Below are 24,757 nucleotides of genomic sequence, written 5' to 3'. Positions count from 1 at the left end.
CAGGCGCGGCCCCGCCCCCGGCGCGCCCTTGGCTCTGATTGGGCGGCGGGGCGGCGGCGCTGATTGGGCGGCTGGGCGGCGGCGGAGGCGCTGATTGGGCGGCGGGGCGGCGGCGGAGGCGCTGATTGGACGGGCCGGGGAGGGCGGGAAGGGCGCCGCTCCCCTCAGCCCCGGCCCGCCCGCCCGCAGCAACCTGTGTGATTAATTTTACTCTGAAATTCCTCTCTGGAGCCGTCAGAACGGAAAAAAAGCTACTTGACACTGAATAAAGACTGAATAAATATGTTTGTACTAATAATTACTACTAAGAGCAAGTGGCCTTGAGCTTCTTTTGCCCAAATAGGGTGGGATGAGACACATTTTCTGTGCCACAAATCACGAAAAAGCAGGCTAGAAAGAAAGGAATTTTTCAGGCTTTTTATTCAAAAAGCTATTAGTAAATGGTAATGCATAAACTGGATTGTGAACTGCCAAGTTACATTACAGTGTTAATGTAAGACCACACAGTGTCTTATATATGTCATGCTATTAAATACTTAAGTAACTGTAAGATTACATAAATCATCTCAGGATATTTTAAAACTATCAGGGTACAAGACAAAGAATAACAATTCCATTTGGTGACTACAGGAGAACAAAACCTCCAAAGCACTTTTGTGAAACAGAACTGTGTGCAAACTATATTTCTCAGTTTGAAACTTGTGTTTCCCATTCAGCTCTGCAGTGTATCCATGTGCATTCCTTTCTGGAGAAGACACGAGGATTTTACCACCAGTGAAAAACAATGAATATTATATTTTCAGTGACATAAAGCATCTCTATAAATCTCCTGCAGAATTCAGTAGTTATTGACCAATCTGAGTATACAATGTTTCTTATGTCAGTACTAATCTTATCTTGGTTTGATTCTGGTAAAATAAAAAAAACCCTGACACTGGTAAATACAAAGAGAGTATCCAAGGCACTTATAATTAAGGAATGGTACCAGTTTTTAGTGTAGAAAATAACTTGAGAAATGTGTAGATAATTCCAGTATACAGGTCTTTAGCTAAAATACTTTTACTTGCTCATAATATATACAATGAACTAGGTACTGTACAAAAATAGAAGGTGTGAGGCCTTTGTGTAAAACTACGAATATATACTAGTAAACAATTCCACTGAAAATAATTACATTTTATTTTTTATTTTTGTTCCCTGAACTGGCTGTGAATTGCAGCCATTTCTGCACCTCAGGCCCTGTTCCGCGTGCTCAGCAGGCAGCTCACCTGTCTGTAAACTGAGCTACATACTCTGGTAATTCTTTTGGTCCATAATAAACCTGTTTTTCCTATTACTGCACACAAGTGGAATATGCCAGCAATAATAAAATTTTAATAAAATAAAATATTAATAAATATCATAAAACAAAAGTGATATTTTCTTAAGGGGGCTTTCAGTTGCTCATAAATACACCAGCATACAAGTTTCTGTTTTTGTTTTGCATGTGATCCCTGGGCCTGAGACCAAGGCTCCTACTGCTCCTACAACTAAGGGAGACCCACAAGGGTTCCTCTGAGAATGCCTGGTGAGTGTGGAACCATCATAATTAGCTTATATTTGACCCATTGCCAAAATAAATACAACAAATTATGTTTCAAGTGTCCTATAGAAAAATCAAAGCTATTTTAAATTAAAATATTTTCCCTAATCCAGAATATACAACAGTTATCATGTGAAACACAATGAGAAACATTACCATGTAAAGGGCACTTTGACAAAAATAATTCCCAAAAGTACCCCTATGCTAATTAATCCATCCAATTTATGATTCAAAAAGTTCAGAACTGTTTAACTTGTCCTCTTCATACAGCAAAATATTTTCCATGAGCTTCTTCTTTTGATCATTTATCTGTATTTTCCAAGATGTCTCTCTGGCTAAGGCTGAAAAACAAAAGAAGCACAAATACTGAGGGAAGAAAAACATCTATTGTCTAAGGAATAGGTGATAATTTTAAATTTAAGAAAAAGCAAGCAACTAACCAAACAACAAAACTGGCTTAGGAAAAAATCTGATAGAAAACTGCTAAATGTTTTGTAGATTTATTAGCAAATTCATAACCAAGGAGAAAGGATTTACTGATACGTGTTTAAAAGCAGGAAGAAGCAGCTAAGCAGTTCTGGAGAAGAGAGCAATTTGCCCCCAGTATTGTGAGACGAGGGCACTTTTACCTTGAGGAGCACACGAAGAGTCCAGGTCTGTGTTTCCCTGCGGGCAGGTGCCCTGTGCAGCAGCTGCTGCCTCCAGGGTGCCATCGCCTCGGGCACACGCCAGGCTCCTCTCCTGCAGTCCCTGGGCAGGCTTTCCCTGCTTGTAATCACAGCCTGCCGCTTTTTCTGAACCGGGACACTTGTGGCTAGGTAGCTCCTCTGTGGCTTTTTCTGGAGGATTCCACGTGAAGCTGCTGGACTCATCTGACTCGCAGGGGACCCGTGACATGTAGATGCCATAGGTGTCGGGTGCCAGGGAAGGCACGCAGGGGCTGCTGCTGGCCAGCACTGCTGCCTGGCTGCTCTCCTCCCTGTTCCCCACTGCAGAAGGCACATCCACGCTCACACTGGCTGTCTCATCATCAGTCTCTTCTGGAGTGTTCATGGAGAACCCAGAAGTGCTGCTTCCACAGAGGAAATGCTCTTTTAATTTGTTTTCAGCCATTTCCATCATTTCACGTACCTGTTTTTAACAACCAAATCTATGAATGCATAGTAATTCCTGTACCCCTGCTTACACATATTCTCCTATGTCAACACTCACAAAAATAAGCAAGACATGAAAGTTGTAGCTTTACACCCTGATGACAAGGAGACTTAAATCTTTGCCATGTATTTAAAATATTACCTCTGCTATGTTCGAATTCTTCTTTCTCAGGCAAAGGCAGATGGCTGATGCAAAATCAACAGCCACCTCTTCCAGCAAGTGCCCTGCTTTTCTGTCTAGGTATTTGCAGCAGATTTCCTTGGCAGCCAGTTTTTCCAAATTTTTTACTTTGGAGTTTGAGCTTTCTTTTGCTGTCTGAATTTCATCAGCAATCATATCTTTCTGTTCAAATGAAGGAGATGTATTAGTGAAGGCAAAACGAACACAAGCATTTATTTTTGTCTGCATCTCTGAGGATCAGTATTGCTGTGTATTTGTCATTGGCGTTCCTCGATGCCTGATTCACAGAGTGAAAACCTTTAACAATCTCTGTTCATGCAATTCACTGAAATGTTTGCTCTCACAGGAGAGGAAAAGGCCAGTGGCTTTCTCTGCATGTGCCCGATGTCAAATTTCCTAAAGCAGGGCAAGCTCTTCCTGGCTTTTGCTCATTTGTACAGGAATGAAAAAGAGCCAACACTTTGCAGAGCAGCATTCTTACACAGGCCTTTGTAACACACGTTAAAGAAATCAGGAACATAGGATCTTTGATTTTCAGAACCCCTCTGAACACTTCTGAACTGCTTGCAAATAGGGGGAATACTGTTGTTGTCCCCTCCAAGGCTCCAGCCAGACAAGAAGTCAGGAGCACATGCCACAGAAGGAAGGCAGGTGAAGGCTGCTTCCTGCAGATGGTTCTAATGCATTCAGTGGGTTTGGCTCTTGTGAGTGCTTGTGAAAGTGGCTCATGTAGCTCTCCCCTCAGCTTGGGAAACTGGTGAGGGTATCAGTTCCACACATGAGCACAAGACAAACGCCTGATAAACATGATGAGCTTCTGCAGCTCCTGCCTGCCCAGGTTTCCCCGCTCACTGTGGCTCATCCCACCTCCTCCTGGCACACAGAAAACACGCAGCAGCATTTCAGCACAAAGCCTTGTCTCTTAAAGATTTATTTATTTTGCAGTCTCTCCTCATGCCATTCAGGCCAGCACCCATGAGTGGGTATGTGAAATGGGAATATCAACTGTGCTTCTGTTCTAATGGCAGGCAGGCTACTGACCTTAATGGAACCAGGATATGGCTCCTAAACTTCCCTTCTGCAGGGCATGTACAGCAGACAGCAAACAAAAAATTGTATTTAAATAAAATTACAATTATTTTATGACAGCAACCCCATACATTTGTATTGGCGTTCATTACTGCTGCTTTTTCTTACCAGGTAATTTGGGTTTCTGTCTTCATCCAGTGCCTTAATCCCAGTCAGTGTCTCTGCTAAGACCTACAAAGTGTATTTGAAAGATAAAATTATTTGTTCAGAATGAACTATAATTTTTAAAAATAAGTATTTAACTAAAGAAATATTGAACTTTCAATGCATTCTGACATATTTTTACTTCAGATGGCTTAAAAATGCCAGCTCAGGGCATTAATGAGACTTTAGATCTACCTCCAGAGCCAAGCCCAGATTTTATAGTTCAATAGATATTGCTGAAACAAAGAATAGGAAGAAAGTAAAGCTAAATATAGATAAAAAATCATACTGTACAAAGCAACTTCCTACTTAAATGGAAACACCTGGAGATGGGTGACATCATATACTATAAATTATTTTAGCTGAAATTACAAATGAACAGGCAATGCTTGTAGAACTTCATGTGGTGAGTCTCTGGAGATGGGTGACATCATATACATTATTTTAGCTGAAATTACAAATGAACAGGCAATGCTTGTAGAACTTCATGTGGTGAGTCTGCAAGAATTTTGAGCATCTAGTTTGTTTTAAGCCCTCAGCAGTAATATTTTATCTACAATAAAGAACACTTTTGTTTCTCTTGTTTGAAAGATTCACCTCATTTTGCCACAAACTGAAATATATTTGGAGTGTGAACAATTAAAACCAGTATTTCAACAAATTATAGAGCCAGCAAAGCCTTCAGCAGTAATACTTGATCTGCAATAAAAACACTTTTGTTTCTCTTGTTCAAAAAATTCACCTAATTTTGCCACAAACTGAGATATATTTGGAGTGTGAACAATTAAAACCAGTATTTCAACAAATTATAGAGCCAGCGACTATAATATGAAATTGCCAGCAAAACAACCATATGAGGTACTTGTTCTTATTCAATTTCTTGTCTAGAAGCATCAAAAAATAAACCAGAGCATGGAAAAAAGGCAACATACCACACCACAGCTGAATATATCCACTTTTTCTGTTAACTGCCCATGTCTGATGAAATCTTCTGGCAGGTAAGAAAGAGAAGCTTGTACGACTTTGGTTTTCATCATGGCATATTCTGATTTTTTATCAGAAGAATGCAAGCGCAGCCCAGAATGCCCGAGCTTTGGTGTAAAGTTTTCATCCAACAAGACATTTGAGCTGCAATAACAATAACAAATTTGATCAAATCATTACTTTATCTTGAGGTAAAGAATTAGTTTTATATTTTTAAACTTAAGCACTGAAAGTGTCCAGCATTTTGCCTCCTGCATAGGACTGAAAGGATTAAGAATATTAGAAAGCAAGAAGGGGAAAAAACAAGCACCCAAAAATTACTTCAAAATAATTTACTTCCGTCATTTAGGAAAGAGAGACAGGTTAAACAAAAAAGGGTAAAGGCCCTATAGAACAAGGGACAGCAGAAATTACTGCAAATGGATTTCCAAACTGTATAAACTTTAGCCATGATTATTAAAGAAATCTTTAAATTACCAGGTGACCAAGGAAATCAAAGTCCTCACCTCTTGATATTCCCATGAAGAATTCCAAAATTATGCAAATACTCCACTGCTCTGACAACTCCTAAAGAAATCCTAATTCGCATCTCCCAGGTCAGCGGAGCAGAATCATCCTGCAAGGAAAGGAGGAAAAATTGGTAATTAATGGAATAAAACACTGTAAGACATTGGCAGTTTAGAAAAGCAAAGGCTTAGCTGAGTCCCAGTCAAACTCCAGAAGAGCTGCTGCCTTCCTGGTGTTGCAGCCAAGGCACTGGGCACCTTTTTTCTCTGTCTGTTTCTCAGAAACCAGAGAGATGCAATTGTTTTTCCTGGAATTCCAGGAGAGGAGTTGCAATCACAAGCAGGCGGCAGACCCAGATGCTTTCTTACGTGGCAGTGCAGCTTGTTTTGCAGGGAGCCGTTGGGCAGGTACGGATATATCAGACAGTGAGATCCAGTTTCCACCGAGAACCCCAGCAGCTGCAGGATGTTGATGTGGCAACACCTGCAGGCACAGATCAGCGTGATTGCACATGATGTAAGAGCAACGCAGAAAAACACACTCCTGAGCTGGAGCAAGCTCCTAAATTCAAGGGAGCTGGAAAGGTGTGCTGCAGCTGGAAGCACAGCCGGAGCACAGCACGGTCCTGGGCAGCAGATGGCAGGAGGCTGACTGAGCAAGAGCCCATCACACTGCACAGGGGTACGGTGGGCACTGTGTCCTCCCCACCCCAAGGCTGCAGAGTGGCTGTGCCAGCTCAGCCAGGAGCAGCAGCAGCCCTGGGCACTGTGCTGCTTGCCCGGGGCTCCCGCAGAGGCAGCACGAGACCGTGTGTCCCCAGCTAGAGCAGTGCCTGGAGCAGACACCCCAGTGAGGATGGAACACCCAGCAGTAGAGCACGAGTGGGACACACATCACTGCCTCTGAAAGCCAGCCACTCACCGAAAGCAAATCTGCACTTCTGTATGAAAGAACCTCTGGGTGGAATTTGGGCTTGTGCATTCCAGCTGAAAAATGAAAACATGCAAGAATGTCATTAGAAATTGCTAGGACTTTGCATTTATACACATCTGGTAGTCTCTCTCTCTTCCTAGACAAGCTAGTATAGGAAACAGTCAAGTACCACTCATGGCAACATTAAGTCAAAGGCAACAATTAACTGGCAATTAGAACAAACACTAGTGTAAAGATACCCCCGATCCAATCACCCAGTGCAGGCAGCTATACTGCAGGCTACTCTTATCTATAGAGTTAATGGAACTACTCACATGAGTAAAGTATTCATCCAAGTGTGTTTTCTGAATTTAGGTTTAATTATTTACATCATTTCATTTTTACCTCTCCTCTTGTGCAGTTATTCTGGTTCCTTCCCCACACAATATTAAACAACATCTGCTAGTGGGCAAGTCATGCTAATAACACACACTGCTCTAGAAAAAGGTGCAGTACTTGCCTCTTTGAGTCTTTTGATGACAAACACCATGTTGTTCCTCTGACCCTTGTAGACATCTGCAAAGGCACCTTCACAGATTCTGTTCCTGTCACTGAAGCTGTTGGTGGCGTTGGCAATTTCCCTCTGGGTCCACAGGAGACTCCCGCTGGGGAGATCAGCCATCGTCTCCTGCTGAGGAGCAGGAGAGCTGCAAGGCTACACATTTGTAGAAGAAACAAGTTTGTCTCATGATAATTCATATGCTTTTCCCCTCTTTCAGTGTCATATTTTCCTTCCCATGTTTTAAGCAATCCTTGTGATTGCTGAACGAAACTGTGAAAGGTACTATGCAATCACTCCTTAGGGTGTAGGTAACTCCTGTCTTGATGTGTTGGGATGATGTAAAACTTTTGCATAGCAGAAGCGAAATCAGTTACCAATCTGCATTTCCACCTTTCCCAGGAAACAGACTTAGCTTTGTTTAAAAGTCCATTTATTTATGTGAAGTGATGTTAGTCTGATTTACAAAAGATCTTAATCTTTATAGCTGGGTTACATATTAAGAAACAGTTGGATGAGAAGGTGGGGTCCCTCATAATGTAATTATGGTCTGGTAAACTTCATATCTACATTTGAAGCATCCAGCATTGGTTGCACAATGATTTGTTGCTTCCAGTCTGGTAAGTCCTAATACCAACTATAATTACAGTCTCACTGGAGCTAATCATGCAGCTTTCACAACCTCAATGTGCACACAACATGAGGAAATAAAGCACTAATTTCTTCTCCAGAAACTCTGAAACTACTGCACTCTGAGTCAGCCTTCCCTCCTGGCTGGTACTCCTGGACCATGTTATCGTGGAAGAGTTTAAAGCCTCAGACAAAATAAACCACAGAAAACAGCCAAGAACAACCATGATGGGACTAAGGTGTGCCCACAGATCTGGGAAACACTTTGGGGACAGGACAGATCTAGTTAGACAGTATGAAAGATGAGAGAACTGTGGGGAGGAAGGAATAGGAGACTTCATGCTGAAATCATCAGGAACATTAGGAGAATTTTCCCCACTGTGATGGTTAAGCACCTGAACAGGGGCTCAGAGAGGTGATGGAACCTTTATCTTGGGGGATTTCCAGTTGTCAGCTACACAAGGCTTTGAACAACATGACTTAAATTCAATACTAGCCCAGTTTTGAGCAGAAACCACATTTTAAGTATACAAAGGAACTAAAAGAGGTCTGTGGTTCTGACTAATCAGTGGTATATACTGTCCTGTCCTGTGATCACACCAGAAATGTAAGTCCTCTGTAACATCTACACGTGAGAGTCCTTCAAACTCAGTTGCTGTTTGTTGGTATGCTATCCCTTCTGAGCTGTGCAGGAAGTAATACTGTAAATTTTTCCTTTACTGGCAAAAAATGTGATGTAACCACAAGCAATCTAACTGAAGCACTAGTACTGTATTCAGTCCAAACCCTTTGTATTGAGCTCAATGTTTTCACTGCAGCAATGTTTTTGTACAAGTAGAGGGATAAACTTTAACAGAAAAAAGAATGTCATAAATGCAATTTTCCTCATACAGTCAGCGAGCACTAAGGGGATTTACCTTCACACTCGACAGAACAGGAGGATTGGACTGTAGGGAATTCAAAAGGTCTCTCGGGGGAGGTGGTGGAGCAGGGAGGGAATACAAGGCTCCTTCAGAAACAGCACCTGAAACTGAGATAACAGCATTGAAAACATACCTTAGCTTTGTCATACCACCACCTGTGACTAACTACAAAGGTCTAAGAATTATGAAGATCTGGGGTATTTTTTTTAACTTTCTGACCAAGGATAATCTGTGACAAACTGTCAAACTGTGAAATTCTGTGTGAAGACAGGGAGCTCTCTTCCTGGTTCTTGTTTGCAGGATGACTGCAGCCCTCTCCAGCCCTGGCTGTGCCTGTGCTGCTGCAGATGCTCCCCCCAGTATGTGCTGGGGTTCTCCCTTCCCTCTCCCAGCAGAGGGGCTGCTGAGCTCTGCCCAGCTCTCTGCTGGCCTAGATTTACTGTGCATGAGCAGAGGGACATGGGGCAGGACGTGCATGCACTGGTGCAGTCTTTGTAAGGAGCCAGGATGGGATCAAGGCGTCCAGAGTCCTGGGAATCATCCTGAGATCCCAGAGGACAGACACAGCCAGCATGTCTCGAGGACAAGGGGGCTAAAGGAGGTTGTGTGCTGAAGTGAGGAACAAACAGGAGACAGCAGTGCTAGGAAAACAGCAAACACTCAGCTGTGCCCATCTGGGAGACCAGTGTCCTCACTGCACCGTCCTGACCACAAGCACACAGCAGCCCTGGCTGTGCAGTCATTTCATGGCACAGCAAGCTCGGAGCCCAGCACTGAACTTACTGCCTGATGGGGCTGCTCCCGGGTGAGAGGAGTCTGGGGATGGCAGCAAACTTAGGCCATTTTCTTTGTCTCTCCTTTTGCCTTCTGTGGGAGGTACAGATATGATCTGTTTGGGTGGCTCTGGCTCTTCTTTCTCAGGCAGGGTGATGCTCGAGGCTGATGTCCCTTCAAGACACAGCACAGGGAAGGTAAGGATAAGCAGGGAAAATAGAGCCTGACTCTAATCAGTGACCAGAAAATAATCCTAATCAGGACATCAGACTTCAAATTAACATCAACATTAAAATGAACATTCAAGCAATTTAGACAGCATTTAAATTGAGACTATACCTATGACATTAACTTCTACTGAAAATTAACAGGAACTAATTGCTTCAAATAAATACCAGCAATGACTATTCAAGAGATGCAGTCTCTTACAAGAATAAATTAGCAATAATAATATGTTTATCATTTTCTATATAGCATCCTTCAGGTAATGATCTCAAATCACAAATACCTCCCAGCCTAAGGAAGGCACTGATTCTCTACAGTCGTCATAGGACTGAGGGGAAGATGGACAGAATTGTGTTGGGTTTAGTCAGTTACATATTTTAGGACTATTTTCAATTGTGTGATTTTAGTGGCATGACTAGGTTCATTCCCAGGAAAAACTTCCATATACAGGACTATTTGTAAGCAAGACTCATACTTTTACATAGCAAGAGAAAGAAACAAACCAAAGATAATCTAGGGAAAACAAAAAATGGTCAAAGCTCAAAACTTATTGATATATAAGGAAAGTTTAAAGGATGAATCATTGATTCACTACAGCTCTAACAGATCCTGTGCTGTACACAGCTTGGCAAAACCTGAGTCAGGCCTGAAAAAGCAACTTGAAGTCTGATTAAAAGAAGTAAAAGGACACAGTATACAGGAACGTAAAACTATGTACACCAGAGGGGGAATTATTTAGATGAGATTAAGCTACAATTAGGATGGGAAGAAATACAGTACAGAAGTTCAAGATGCTGTGATATATGAGGTTGCAAAATCTCCAAAGCAGGTGAATCCTTACCTCTTAAAATGCTCTTAAAACTGAGGTTGAAAAGGAGCCTGGAAATGCCCAATGTGCACTAGGGGTGATATAAGGGCTTTCTACTCCCTGATAACATTTTCCTGGTTGTAGTTTTAAACTTTTATACGGCACCTTTTATCAGAAATACATTTAACATTTTCCTAAAAATCCAAATAAATGTTTGGATTATATAGAAAAAAACATAAGCCCAAGCATTATTACATGGTGGTTCTTATCCTGCTGTTCTAACAGCTTTGGTGATTTTAGAATCAAATGTGGCAGGCCTCTGCCTCTGAAATTAGACAGTTTTGTTTTCTTTTGCTTGTACAAACAAAGGCCAGGGAGCACCTGGAACAAGCAGGAAGCCCAGTGTTTCTTGTGTGATCTGGGCTACTGGTGTGAACCATGAGCCAGTGAACTTGGCTCAGGAAGCCAAGCCCTGGCACATTCAGGCACTGAGGCTGAAGAACAGCAGGACATGAAGAGAATGGCAGAAAGGGCCAGGCTCTCTGTTCTCTTCAATGCCACCTAGGAACTCAGGTCTGAATGAAACCAGGTCTGAAAATTAAAACTCACAACACTCAGGTATTTTTGTTACGGTGTTAGAATGCTACGAAATCCCAAATTTTACAGGGTTTTAAGACTAGCTGTCACACAGTCTGCAGGCCTTTAGTCAAACCTGACAGTCCCTTCATTCTGCAGGGAAGTCCCTGTATTGTGGTTTTTCCTCACATGGTTTAACCTAGAAGTCTCAGAACTTAGCATTACTTCCCTTATTCAACCTACTTTTCAGAGTTTTTCATGACTTTTGCAACTTCCTGCATGTCAGACAAACAGGGCAGCACTGCAGCTAAGGAACTGACACAGAAAACATCATTATGGACATTCAGAAGTGGCACAAGAGAGTGCAAAGAACTGCTGAATGGATGTAGAACTCTTTGGGAAGTAATCTGCCAGCCAAAGATCTCCCTTTGTGCTGTGTCTGATTCCTTTAAGCAGGAATTAATTGAATTATGGTGATGTAAGGACCACTTAGTCTTCTGAAGTGCCTAACAAAACAAGCAACATATCCTCTGTATCTGCCCAAGAGGGATCACCTGGGCAAGCATGTTCAGACACAGAGAAAAGCTCAAAAAAAAAAAAAGTAACTGAGAGCAGCATAAGGGAAAGCAGGTAATGCCCTGTTGTACCTAAGCCAGGTGCAAATTGTGCAAGCAAAGGCCATCCTGACACACCACAGGAGCAGAGCAGACCCACAGAGGGGTGGTGATGGTTTTGTCTGTGCTGGCTGTGTGTTTCAGGGCCAACTGCTGGAAGCTGCTCCTGGACCAGAAGCAATCCTGGCAGGGGCTGCAACATGCTGTCTCTCAGGCTGTGATCCAGTGGCACAGGGACCCTTTGTGCAGCCTCTGTGCTCTGAAACCCTGCCTGATGTATAAAAGCACCAGCCCTGGCTTGGCCACAGCCCATCTTCCTGGCACTTCTTGAAGGGTCCAAGACAGCACCACAAAGATGGGGTGATGAGCTGCAGGGACAGTGAGTCCCCCTGTGCCACCTCTCCCCTCACCACCCATTTTACTCGAGTGAGCAGAGAATCACAATCAGTGAGACGTTTCAGAATTTGACACAGGAGGTGACTTCTACCAAAAAGCTTCTTGAGCTAGCAAGGCAGATGTCCTAGGAGGGGCCCGGGTGCTGTGAGGAGCAGCACAGAGCCACGGGAGCAAGGGGCAGCTACTCACAGTCCAGGATGACCTGAGCTGCTCGGTAAAGCTGCAGCCCCTGCAGCAGGTCCAGGAGCTGCTGCACTGTCGCCAGCCTCACTCCCCACCACCACATCAGCTCCCTCGTGATGCTGATCCCTGTCTTCTCCATGCACTTGATTTTCCGTAGCTCTGTTTGATCAGTGATCACGTAGGAGGCTGGTGGGAGAGAATGGATATCTCTGTTTAAATATTAGAAAAAACAGGCAAGGGCAAGCAGGGCAGGCTAAGGTGTGAGACACTGTTTACTTTTGCATTTGCATATCTTTAAAAGGAAGGATCACAATAAATTACCTATGTGGACATGAAGAAATTTCTGTTCCTAAAGTAAGATATCCCTTTTCTTCCTTCAACTATTCTGGAAAAATTTTTGTTCTATCAGAGACACTTGAAAAGAAGACCCACTTATACTTTTCAGCATATTTTCCCTGTAATCTTCATCATCAATACTTTGTACCAAAGTAAGGTGAGATTAAATTCCTGGGGTGATTCTCCAAAATGGGTGGCAGCAGTCAGTGGAGTGGCTGCACTCCCACTTGCATTCCTAAATCCCTGTGCTGTGGTAGCCAAACAATACCTGAATCACCTGGGTGTTAGCTACACTGATAAAGCCATCGGGGAAATGCAGCTATTTTTGGATCCTGTGCCACAGCTGACCCTACACAACGTGTCCCAGTTCCTGACCCCGCTGTATTCTTCCAGCCCACTTACCCGTACAGAACCCACCTCCCCTCACCAGTGCCCAGCTCCACCCCACACACCCCAGCAGCCCCAGAGCCGGAGTCTCGGGGGCTGTGCCTGAAGGAAAAAGGCTGGGGTGTTCTTGGAGACAAAGATTCCTGAGTCCTCACCACGGCTGGCTTTGCAGGGACATCAGAAATACAGCTTTATGCATCTGAAGGTAGTGGAGATGAATCCTCCCCTAACCAGGACCTTTAACTGGGGTAAGAACTTATTCAGCACACAGTTAGGGAAGTCATGTCAAATAAAGGAAGGCAGGTACTAAGAAAAGATTCAGGTTAGAATTCTTTGCACGGGGATAGAGAAAACAGAGTAAATAACTCGGGGACTGTATTTTCTGTACTTAGTGACTGTACACAGCCAGGACCGAGAAAAACAGGGGCACAAAGCATGAAGGGATATACATGAGGAGAAGGAGGAAATAAAAAACCAGAACACCTGAGCAGATGTGAGGGACGTTGTGGAAACAGTAGCGAGAAGTGGCAGGAGATGCAGTGCGAATGGAGAGGGAAGTGCGAGAGACTGCGGAGAGCGAGGGGAAGGAGCCTGGCTGCCCAGGAAAAGCCACGGAGCCGCAGCAGCCCGGCATTCCACCTGCGTTCGGAAAGCAAAAGCAGCCTGGTGCCGGGAATTCCCTGTTCGCAGGGAGCAGGGAAGCGCGGGGACAGCGCGATGTCCCTCACCGAACCGCATCCAGTCGTAGTCGCTCAGGCAGTCCATCTTCTGGCAGAAGTCCTCCAGCACCCAGGCGGGCATGCTGTGGATGTAGAGCGCCGGGGCCGAGCCCGCTCGGGGCGGCAGCGCCATGGCCGCGCCGTGCCTGCCCGGACAGCGGGAGAACGGGCCACGGGCAGCGCGCCGGGCTCTGCGGCTTGTCCCGAGCCTGCTGTGCCCGGGGGGCTCCTGCAGCCGGCTGCTGTGCCCGGGGCTGCCTGCTGCCTGCTCCTGTGTGCCCCGGGGGGTTCCTGCCGCCGGCTCCTGTGCCCGGGGGGCTCCTGTGCTGCTCCTGTGCCCGGCGCTGCCTGCTCCTGTGCCCGGCACTGCCTGCTCCTGTGCCCGGGGGGTTCCTGCAGCCTGCTCCTGTGCCCGGGGGGCTCCTGTGCTGCTCCTGTGCCCCGGGGGTTCCTGTGCTGCTCCTGTGCCCGGGGGGCTCCTGTGCTGCTGCTGTGCCGGCGCTGCCGCCGCCGCCCCAGCCCGGCTCGGGAAGCACCGCGGCACGGCCAGCGAGCCCCGGCCGGCCCGAGCGCCGCTTCCTGCTCCGGCTGACGTCAGGCCCGGCCCCGCGCAGACCAGACTTTCCTTTCCATGGCTGGGTAGGGCTCCAGCCCCGCTGCCGAGCTGCGAGCTCCAGCTGCCGGAAGGCAGCGGCTGTCCCGGACAGCGGCGTGCGGGCAGGAACGGCCCGGCGGAGGAGCTCCGGCCGGGGCTCGGGTCACGGCAGCTCCGGGAGCCCGTCCTACTGCGGGAACGGCAGGACGTGCCGGCCCTGAGAGCTAGAAACACCAGAAACTGTCACAGGGCCAGGCCTTGCTTGTCAAGGGTTAGGTTTAAAATACGTTCTTAAAGTCAGCAATTTTTTCTGGCCCTTTCTGCCGTGCTGCAGCAGGGCTCTGCAGGACGCTGCAGTGCCAGCAGCATTTACTGCCTGGGGCTTGTCCTGTCCTGCACAGCAGGGTCAGTGCCAGCAGCATTTATCCCCGGGGTTTGTCTGTCCTGCACAGCAGGGTCAGTGCCAGCAGCATTTACTCCCCAGGGTTTGTCCTGTCCTGCACAGCAGGGTCAGTGCCAGCAGCATTTATTGCCGGGGTTTGTCTGTCCTGCACAGGGTCAGTGCCAGCAGCATTGATCCCCGGGGGTTATCCCATCCTGCCCAGCAGGGTCAGTGCCAGCAGCATTGATCCCCGGGGGTTATCCCATCCTGCCCAGCAGGGTCAGTGCCAGCAGCATTGATCCCCGGGGGTTATCCCATCCTGCCCAGCAGGGTCAGTGCCAGCAGCATTGATCCCCGGGGTTTATCCCGTCCTGCACAGCAGGGTTGTGGCACACCCGCTCCCTGGGCTGGCCCTGCCAGCTCTCACTGCTCTCCTGGGATGGCCAAGGAGGCCGTGCTGGGCTGACTGAAACCATCCAGGACCATCCAGCTGCCACAAGTAAATGAGGGCTTTCACTCACTACTAACCCATCTGAGTCACTACTGGAAGACTGCATTTCCCAATGGTCATGGGTTACAGCTGGCTGGGGTTTCTGCAACCTTTTATTCTGATCCAAAGGAGCACTCCAGAACAGAAAAATACACTCTGATAGAAACACAAGAAATCACAGACCCCACCCAGCTCAGCAATACCCAGAAGGTGTGTGCCATGTACAGACTGTTAAACCCAACACCTAATACCACCTAGGTTACAGGAAAAGCTGCAGGCAAGCAGGTCAGCTTTCTGCCTGGCAGAGCTGCCATGCTGACTGCACAGCCCCACAGAGGGCACCTCCTCTCGGGAATGGTCAGGAGCAGGGAACAGCTCTCTCCCCCCCTCAGGCTCCCTGGGGCACTGACCCAAGTCTGCTGCAGAGGCCTGCATGGGCTCTTTCCCCTCAGAGATCTGTGAGAGGTGGTGAGAGCAGGACTCCCCAGCAGCCCCGAGGCTGCTGAAGTTGTGCTGATAGTTCATGGGAGCCACAACACAGCCCTGCAGCAGCAGGCTGGGCAGGCCAAGTGTTTACTGCTCAGCCACTGACTGTGAGTGTCACAGCAGTACAAACAGAGGCACTGGGGACTTATCTGACAGAATTACAGTCAGAAAGCTCGCATGCATTTTCATTTTTATGTCAAAGATGAGTTTCTTCAAACATGTAAGAGAAACAAGTTTACAAATAGGGAGACATTCCATACTTACAAAATACATTGAGATTCTCGGTTTCACAGCTGATCTCAAAATGTACAACTGGAGGGAAATATATCCATAGAAATAACCTGCTGTAATCAATCTCCAACCAATCTGCTTCTAACCTGAGCTGCACCACATCTTGCTTGATGGACAATTCATCTAACTCTGAACTACAATGCTTTGAACTCTCTGTGCTCACACCAGAGCACACTGCACCAAGATGTGGGGAACAGAATACAGGCAAAGAAATATCATCTCTCCTTCTCCAGCCTGCCAGTAAGCACAGCCCTGTTTGTGAGCTGGCTGTGTGAGCCGATACAGCTCCCAGTGGTCCTGAGAAGACACAGGCAGCTCAACAGGCCCATGCTCCCTGCTGTGAGCCTCCTACTGTGACCTGGACTGCAGCACTGCGAGGGGAAAAGACAGAACTTAGAGCATCTGCGTCCTGTGAACCCTGCACGGGCTGCTGGGGAAGCAGCTGTGGGGGACACGGGTGTTCCAAAACAAGGGGCTGGGCTGCGTGGCTGAGATCAGCCAGGCAAGACTCCTGTGACAAAGGCAAATAAGGCATCTGAGGTATGATGACAGTAAAAACATGTCAGAGCTGGAGCAGATGGGACATGGCTTTGTTTGTGGAAAGGTAAGAGGCAGAGTAACTTGTTTACACACCATCTTTCCACCAATGTAACGCTTGTCAGACCCTCAGGCACTGCTGGAAACCCTCATGTAGAGCAGATGGGACATGGCTTTGCTTGTGGAAAGGTAAGAGGCAGAATAACCTGTTTACACACCAATGTAACGCCTGTCAGACCCTCAGGCACTGCTGGAAACCCTCATGTACAAACCCCTCATGCTCTGTGACCCACAGGCACACTGAGGTGACACGTGAAAGGGAAATTCCATCAAAACAAATTACTCAAACAAAACCCATGACACTTACAGCCATTAGTCTGGGCTAAATTAATCCTTGGTGTAATTTGCTTTCTAATACAATGAAAATTACTTTGTATGAATATTTTCCATTTAGCTGCCCTGATCTTACCCTACAGTTTGCAGTAACTGTAATTAAGAAATGAACTGAACCATCAGAACCCAGCATGCCTCCCCGTGCTGTTCAGTCTTTGGGATTTTACTGTCACCGAAGTTATTGAGTTTATGTTTCAAACTTAAACGGAGGCATCAGTTGGTGTGTGTCCTGGCGACTCTCGCTGCTCACTCAGTGGTTTGTAACGAGGAGTCTGGAGTGAGTAATCCTGCTATTCCACAGTTTAGTTCCTCAGTGCCTCATTCCTCTCCAGAGAAAGCCGCCGAAGATCCTTCCAGATGTCAGGATGATCCTCCAGCTCTTCGTACAAGGACTGCACAATGTCCAGCTTCCTGTAGTCCACGGGGCTGACCAGGCTGCGCACCACCTGCAGACACCTCTCCTTCAGGGTGAACACTGCAGCCAAGCAAAGCACAGCACAGCCTCGTCACGAGGGCTCGCAGCTGCTGCTCCAGCACCAGCAACGCTGCCCTGAGCCTGTGAGTGCAGAGCACCAGTGGCCACGACAGGCTGGGCTCTGCACACAGGACACAGGTGTGGTTCTGCCAGGAGGCACCTACGAAACCCCTCTGAAAGCCCCTGAAAGGAGAGCTCTGCCACAATACAACAGCTCCACTACAGCCCCTCACCATCTCCTCCGGTCTCTGAGCTGGCTTAGTTTCACAAGGATCTGATTTCTCACTAATCCCAGCAGGTCCAGAACGCCCCGGAGCACATGTGCTCCTGCCCCTTACCTGGCAGCGTGATGTCAGCTTTGGTCACGTTGGGGGCTATCACGAACAGCTCCTGCTGGTTGACGAGCAGCCCGTCGTTGGTCCCTGCATCCCGGAACAGCCAGAGGTGCCCTGCCAGGGAACAAGGTGGGAAGGCAGCAATTACAGAACTGTCTAATGAGTGCCTCTGAGCGGCACCTACCGGCAAGGGACCCAGCTCTCCAGCACAGGGCACGGCCCCAGTCACTGGCGTGAGTGGGGAGGGGAAAGGAAAAACGGGAAAGGAGAGGAAAAAGGAAAAGGGCAGAAAGAAAGGGGGAAAGGAGAGGGGAAAGGAAGAGAAAGAAGAAGAGCAAAGGAAATTGAGAGAGAAAAAGGGAAAATGAAGGGAAAGGTAAGAGTGGGAGAAGGAAAAAGAGAAATGAAAAAGGGGGCGGGGGGACAGCAAAAGGGTAAATTGCACGGCAGCAGCTGAGCCGCCCGGGCCCCGCGAGGCCCAGGCGCGGCCCGTGCCGCCGCACCCACCCCGGTAGCTGCGCATGACGCGCCCGCTGCGCGGCTGCAGGACCGGGTAGCAGCGCGGGCGGCCCTCGAAGTCCAGCCAGACGGGCAGCACGCGGCGGGGGCTGTGGTTGTTGAACACGACCTCGGAGAGCTCGCGCGTGTTGACGGAGCGCAGCACGGGCCCGGCCCCGAGCCCGCCCGGCGGCGCCATCGCGCCCGGCCCGCCGCGCACGCGCCAGGGGGCGGCCCCGCCGCGGCGCATGCGCTGATGGGGCGGGGCGGGGCAGCGCCGTGAGGGCAGCGCCGGGAGGGCAGCTCCCGCACGGAGCCGCCAAACGCTCGTTTTGTTTTAACAAACTGACGGAAACAGCAACGGCGGCTGGCGAGTGGTCACTGCAGCTGTCAGCTCTGTGCCATGTCTTACCGCCCTGCGGCCTCAGTTCACAGTCCTGTGACCAAGGCACTGGGCTCACCAGGGCTGCCGCAAACCAGTTCTTCCTCAGCCAGTAAGAGTTTTCCTCTCCCGCTCTCAGGGTGCCAAAACATTCCTTTATCCTTCAGCTGTAGATTCACAAACACTATATTATCTTTATCACACACGTGAAAACACTAAAATTTGAGAAAAATTAACTAGATTTTGGGAAATCTGGACATGAACCAGAAAAAAACCACAAGACATCTCTTTATACAAAACTTCTGAAACTTTAATACTTGTTAATTCACCTCTGAACAGTTACACAATCTTAGCATGAACACTCTGTAATGGAAAGGGCAAACTGGCAATTTGTTTTCAGCCCTGATGAGCAGAGTGGGAGGCTGAAAAACCCTAGTATGGTCACAGAAGAAAAAAATATTTGCAACAATATTTTTGTGAATACTGTGACAGCGTAGCTGTGGTAGCTAAATTACCTAAGAAATTCAAATTGCCACCTTGATGCATCCATGGTAGACACCAAAACTGTGAACTTTTTAATATAACTGCTGAAAGAACCTCAAATAGCAACTACGGACTGTTTTCTGGGGCTGTGTGTTACCCCCTCACCCCTGGCAATGGAATGCCAGAACACACATCAGACATTTACTGGTAATTAGCCCTAAGGTAACAGGCAAGAGAACCAGAAGCACAGCATACTGGGAATTTGCTTATCAGACCACAAAAACCAGATACTGGTTTATTATTAGTTTACATTTGAGTAATGGTATAAATCAGAAAACTACATTGGAGATACCACCTCTGAACCCTTTAAGGTGACTGTCTTAGTAGTATGGTTAGTAATTTGAAAATACACCTTGGTAAATAAATTAACTGTTACACCCAGAGCTGCCTCAACATGTTTTCTACTGTAAGCAGAAGAAATAAATGTTTAACTGAAAAATACAAGAGAAAACCCAAGCCAAGGAAATAATTACTAATTCCGCTAATGAATTTCAGTTTGGGTGGAAGGGAGCAGAAGTGATTTAAATAATTAGGTTTCAGAACACACAGCAGAAGTGGCAGCTCTCCAGTTGATCCCAGGTTTAGTATTTGTGTGAGGATTTCTCCAGAGGCTGTTTGGTGTGGAAACTTGACAGGCCTGTGCTCTCAGGCTGTACCAGCTGGCTGTTCAGCGGGGCCTGGGGTGTCTGGGGTGTCTCCTGTCCGCTGCAGGCAGCTCACCAGCGGGGCCTGCTCTCGGGTGCGCGCTCCCAGGTGCGCCGCAGCAGGTACACGGCAGCGTGCAGGCCCCCCACGTTCACCCACACCGTCTGGGCTCTGCGCCAGATGTGCCCCACGCGGGACAGGGCCTGCAGGCCAAAACAGACAAACAGGGGCACTCAGACAACAGCGTTCATTTGGATTACTCTGTATCACATCTGATGGCAACAAAGGATTTTCCAGGCCCAATACTGAATTTAAGCGTTACTAAAGATAGCTCTATAAACGGAGTGTCTTTTGTAATGATGGCAGCTCACAATTTTTGCCCCAATGCATTTTCAAGTGCAAACAGGTTAGATTTTCTCTCACAGAACAAACCTTGGCAAAGCATTTCTTGTCCTGGGTAAGCAGCACAGCCCTGCCTGTCCCTGGGGTGCAGATCCGGCCCATCTCCATCAGGCAGGCTGGGTAGAGGTCCCAGTTCTTCTTCTTGGACCCTATCCTGCAAGACACATTCAGACCCCACTGCGGCCACGGGCACCAGCTCAGCGTCCACGGTGTGTCAGACAGCAATCTGCCCGTTCAGGAGCAGGTCACTTTCGAGCTCATTTTCAGCACAGGGCTCATGGCTGCTTCCCCAGCAGGCCAGCTCTGCAGCTGGGGAGGAGCCCAGCCCCGGGCAGCACAGCTCACCTCTTGCCGAAGGGCATGTCTGTCACCACGATGTCCACAGAGCCCGTCCGCAGGGGCAGGTTGCAGATGTCCCACTGGACAACGTCCAGGGGAACGCCCAGGGCAGCGCCGCTGCAAGAGCAAAGGCACTGCCCTCAGACATGAGCACTCGGAGGGTTTTCACACAGGGCAGGGCCACAGTGTTGGCAACAAAATGAACAGGAAAACAGGAACCAGACACTCAAGGGCATCAATGCCAAGTGGATTTCTGTGCATACAGCTCTGCAGGAAGGGTAAACCCATCAGGCTCCTCTCACCTGTCCTTACTCTCGTTTTTCCTCAGTAAGGAGCTGATGTTGTTTGCTGCTCTCTTCACTGCCTGAGGGTTGTTATCCCCTGCAATGTGGTAGCAGTAGGGCCATTCTGCAGCTCCCTGGGAGGGAAATTACAATAAGCAACATCAGCATCAACATTACTTGAATGAAAAAAACCCAGAATAATTTCTCAAATGTGACAGAATACAACAAAGTGACTGCAAGTGGATGGCTGGAAATTTAGACTTCGGTAACAGATAGCTGTATTTTGCACCTTTAAAGCTCAAAATACTTTTGGATTTAGTCTCTTCCTGCTACGTCCTATGGAAGGAAAATGAGGTCATTTAATAAAAGTGTATTTGCATCTGTTCAAAAACTGGTGAGACTGGAGCTTACTATTCAGTCATTACTAAGAAGATTTACACGTATTATTCAGCTATAATAGAATATAGCTAAGATAGAGACAAGTTTAATTAAGTTTAAAAAATCAAGGAAGAATCACCTCTATTGGTATCGCACCTGTACCACACATGGGATCAACTATGATATCTGTGGGCTGGGGATCACAGAGTCTGAGGAACAGAAGAAAAGATATGGTGAGAAATGTCTTAAAAACCTGAATTTCTGTAAATAAGGGAAAGTGAACTATTTTAATTACTCTACAAAAAAACTTGATGTGATTATTTTTTCCACTAGTTAATTTTTTTTTATAACCAGCAATGAAGTGAAATTCTTTCAAGACTGTGGTACAGTTTTGAAATTTGGCTAATACAGCAAATGTTTACTTTCCTTGGCTGGGAAACACCCACTGTTATTACAAGGCCCATGGTGTCAGCAACTCCAGGGGTTTTTCATTTATTTTTCTTTAAGAATTAACAGAAATGGCTTCTGAGGAAGCAGTGGGGGAGATAAAAGGTTTAATTTCTTAAACAAAAGCCACTTGTTAACCAAGCATAATACAATATAACTGCCCTGACCTGAGCATGCCGTAAGCCAGGGTGGAGCGCAGCGTTGTGGGCCCGAAGTGTGTGATATTCCGTCTGTGGAGACTCTCCTCAGTTAATGCAATCCCCACCACCACTTCATTGTTGTGAATATTCAGAAGGACCTGAAGAAAAAACTTGACGTGAATTTCAGGAGTAACAGAAGCTTTCCACAGAACTCCTAGTAAATACTTACAGGAATCTTAGATGGTAATTTAAAACCCAGGAATGACATATAAAGAAGCTTTTCTTCTTGGAAGTAAAGCAAAGAACCATTTTAATAGGACAGAGTTCAGGTGCACATTCACACATTCTCTCATTCACACCAAATTTGTCGCACAAGACTTCTCAAAGTGCTGTAACCATTGCACCGGCTTTTTAAAAGACTTGGTTTTTAAGTCTGGGGCAGAGGCTGGGTAAGTCCAGCAAGACACAGTGAACCATCTGCAAAAGCAGCAATAAAAATCATTTGTGGTGGGGACTAGATTAACTAGGAAGGTGAAATCTCACTCAAGGGCAGTGGCCAGCCCTTAGTAAAGCAGCAAGAAAAACTTAAGAGGTCTTTCTGCCCCTCAAAAACACTGGTTCTTCACCACCAACAGGCCAGGGGTGCTGGTTGTATTTTCCCAGCCTCTGCTCTCCCCTGACAGAAAACAAACACCTGACAGTTATTGTCAACTCCTTCTGTCCCCTTCACCCCAAAACCAGCTTCCATTCCGAGCATTTCCTGGTAACTTAGACTGCTAATAAACAATGCATTAGAGGAAAGATTTACTGAAGGTGAAAGCAAGTGCTTGCATCAGAGGACACACATAATGTTGCCAGGGAAAGGAGCACTTCAGAGGAGGCCAATTTCAGCATTACCAGTTTTCAGTTCCAGAGTCTCTGCAAGGCAGTTTGGAGATCTCTAAGCATCAGAAACAAGAACTAAAAATCTGTAGTGCAGAAATGCAGGTATTTCCAAGGCATGCCACTATACCTCCACATCAAAATTAGTCATGTCAGCTTTCCACTGGAAGTGCTCCTGCACGGCTCCACCGAAGTCTCTTGCGGCCTCGTTGGAGGTGAAGCTGTGCCCGTCCCCAGCTCTGTTGCACGTCACTCGGAACCTCAGCACCTTGGCCTCTCCTCCGCCCGTCTGACCGTCACCAGCCTCGGGCCCGCTCCCAGAGCCCGCCTGCGCTTCAACCTTCACATCTTCCTGCTCATTATCTGCCTCCTCCTCCACCCCATTTCCGGGCATCACTCCCTGGGGATCCTCTGTGTCCTGGCCACCAGCGGCTTCCACAGCCACAGGGTTTTGGGCACAGTCCTCCTGGTCGGTAGTGGTATTCTGGTCTGCTCCTCCCTCTTCTCCACCACCACTCAGCTTCCCTCTGCTCGCAGCACTCTGCAGATTGTGTTTTTTGCGTTTTGTCTTTTTCTTTTTCAAGCTGTTGTTCAACTCCCAAACTTTCAATGGATCGGTCCAGGGTAGCTTTTTAACCAAATCTTCCAAATCCTTTAGAGCATCTTCCTTCAAAAGACAGAAGAAGTTGTGCTTTGAAGTTATTCCATCCTTTTAAAAGTTATCCTTTGAGGTCTCTCAAATTAATTTATTAAACATTAATCCACTACATGTTTAAGCAAAGCTTATAGGTTTTTGTCTGTTTTTTGCTGTAACTAAATGAAATTACACTGAAAATCACAAGACCCACAGGATTTCATAATTTATCTTGTAACACAGACAACTAACACTGTATTAAGTGACCAAAGTGACACTTCACTGTTCTATGTCCGTGACCTACAAACATGGCATCACCTCTTCCCCAGATTTTGCCAATGTAAAGTATTTAACTGCAGAAATTATGATACACAACATGGCCACACTTCCATTTACAAGCCAGAAAAAGGGAACTACGTAACATCACAAATTAAAGCCTTGTTAAACAAACAGAATATCTTGATACTAGTCTTAAATTAAAAACCCCAAACAAGACTCCAAACCCCAGAACCGACAGAAAAAGGTAGAGTAACTCACCTTATTTTCCTTAAATTGATAGTCTTTGAATTCCTGAACAACAACGAATAAATTATCCACTGACCTCAGACGATGGACCTGGAATATGACCTACAAACATGGCATCACCTCTTACCCAAATTTTGCCAATGTAAAGCATTAACTGCAGAAATTATGTTAGATGACATGGCCATACTTCCATTTACAAGCCAGAAAAAGGTAACTAGATAACATCACAAATTAAAGCCTTGTTAAACAAACAGAATATCTTGATACTAGTCTTAAATTAAAAACCCCAAACAAGACTCCAAATCCCAGAACCGACAGAAAAAGTAGAGTAATTCACCTTATTTTCCTTAAATTGATAGTCTTTGAATTCCTGAACAACAACGAATAAATTATCCACTGACCTCAGACGATGGACCTGGAAGAGATGAAAAGGTGACACATTGTTAACCGTGTGCCGTGGGGACTGTTTGCTGTTGTCAGAACTTTGCCACCTTACATCGAGGTTGCAGAGACTGCGGTTTTCCACCCCGAGTCCCCGCAGGAGTTGTCACTTTACGTCCTCGCACCGACCCCATGTCCCACCTCATCTCCCCGGTAACGGCGGATGCCCCGCTGCACCCGGGCCGGCCGTGGCTGCGGGATGGCTCCGGACCGGCGGCCTCCGGCACCGAGGCGTTCTGGGACCAGCCGAGCCGAGCCGAGCCGAGCCGGGCCGGGCCGAGCCGAGCCGAGCCGAACCGGCCACAGCGGCGGGCGGAGCGGGGCAGGGAGCTCGTACAGACCTGGGGCAGGCTCCGGGCCGGCACCTCGAAGTAGATCTTGCCCCGGTCCTTGCTGATCCTGGAGGCCGAGCCCAGCTTCTCGCGCACCTCCTCGGCCGCCGTCTGCTCGAAGCCCGTGGGCACGGTGGCGCCGATCACGGCCGCGAGCTCCGCGCCCTCCTGGGCTGCGCCCGGGCCCGGCCCCGCGAGGCCGCCCGCCTCCGCCGGCT

At 47.2% G+C, this 24,757-nt stretch overlaps 3 protein-coding genes across 3 annotated transcripts in view; all 3 read right to left on the bottom strand.

Annotated features, from left to right (window-relative positions):
* Window positions 1-402: 402 nt before the first annotated feature.
* IRAK2 (interleukin 1 receptor associated kinase 2) lies at window positions 403-13,961 on the bottom strand. Its single transcript, XM_039695372.1, has 13 exons — window positions 13,693-13,961; window positions 12,248-12,427; window positions 9,449-9,613; window positions 8,660-8,772; window positions 7,074-7,268; window positions 6,563-6,627; window positions 6,010-6,124; window positions 5,641-5,750; window positions 5,083-5,278; window positions 4,115-4,177; window positions 2,879-3,079; window positions 2,212-2,713; window positions 403-1,923 (listed from the first exon to the last, which is right to left on the bottom strand). Exons 1-13 carry the CDS (start codon window positions 13,814-13,816, stop codon window positions 1,805-1,807), a joined length of 2,148 nt encoding a protein of 715 aa, XP_039551306.1. The 5' UTR covers window positions 13,817-13,961; the 3' UTR covers window positions 403-1,804.
* Window positions 13,962-16,840: 2,879 nt separating this feature from the next.
* Window positions 16,841-18,385, bottom strand: VHL (von Hippel-Lindau tumor suppressor). Its single transcript, XM_039695318.1, has 3 exons — window positions 18,175-18,385; window positions 17,671-17,781; window positions 16,841-17,332 (listed from the first exon to the last, which is right to left on the bottom strand). The coding sequence occupies exons 1-3, from the start codon at window positions 18,362-18,364 to the stop codon at window positions 17,160-17,162; spliced, it is 474 nt and encodes a 157-aa protein (XP_039551252.1). The 5' UTR covers window positions 18,365-18,385; the 3' UTR covers window positions 16,841-17,159.
* A 448-nt stretch (window positions 18,386-18,833) lies between these two features.
* Window positions 18,834-24,757, bottom strand: part of THUMPD3 (THUMP domain containing 3) — a 15,751-nt gene continuing 9,827 nt past the window's right edge. Inside the window, exons 2-10 of the mRNA XM_039734255.1 lie at window positions 24,549-24,755; window positions 24,104-24,181; window positions 22,738-23,274; window positions 21,753-21,883; window positions 21,278-21,347; window positions 20,779-20,894; window positions 20,483-20,593; window positions 20,168-20,291; window positions 18,834-19,938 (exon numbers count right to left, since the gene is read on the bottom strand). Of these exons, the coding sequence (XP_039590189.1) occupies window positions 19,807-19,938; window positions 20,168-20,291; window positions 20,483-20,593; window positions 20,779-20,894; window positions 21,278-21,347; window positions 21,753-21,883; window positions 22,738-23,274; window positions 24,104-24,181; window positions 24,549-24,755 (1,506 nt within the window). The 3' untranslated portion in view covers window positions 18,834-19,806. The remainder of the gene's footprint in view (window positions 19,939-20,167; window positions 20,292-20,482; window positions 20,594-20,778; window positions 20,895-21,277; window positions 21,348-21,752; window positions 21,884-22,737; window positions 23,275-24,103; window positions 24,182-24,548; window positions 24,756-24,757) is intronic.

Source organism: Passer montanus, unplaced genomic scaffold (genome assembly GCF_014805655.1).
Source record: "Passer montanus isolate IOZ18808 unplaced genomic scaffold, ASM1480565v1 scaffold9, whole genome shotgun sequence".
Lineage (NCBI taxonomy): Eukaryota > Metazoa > Chordata > Aves > Passeriformes > Passeridae > Passer > Passer montanus.
The sequence above is the reverse complement of the archived record's forward strand: the minus strand, read 5'-3'. Positions and strand labels throughout refer to the sequence as shown.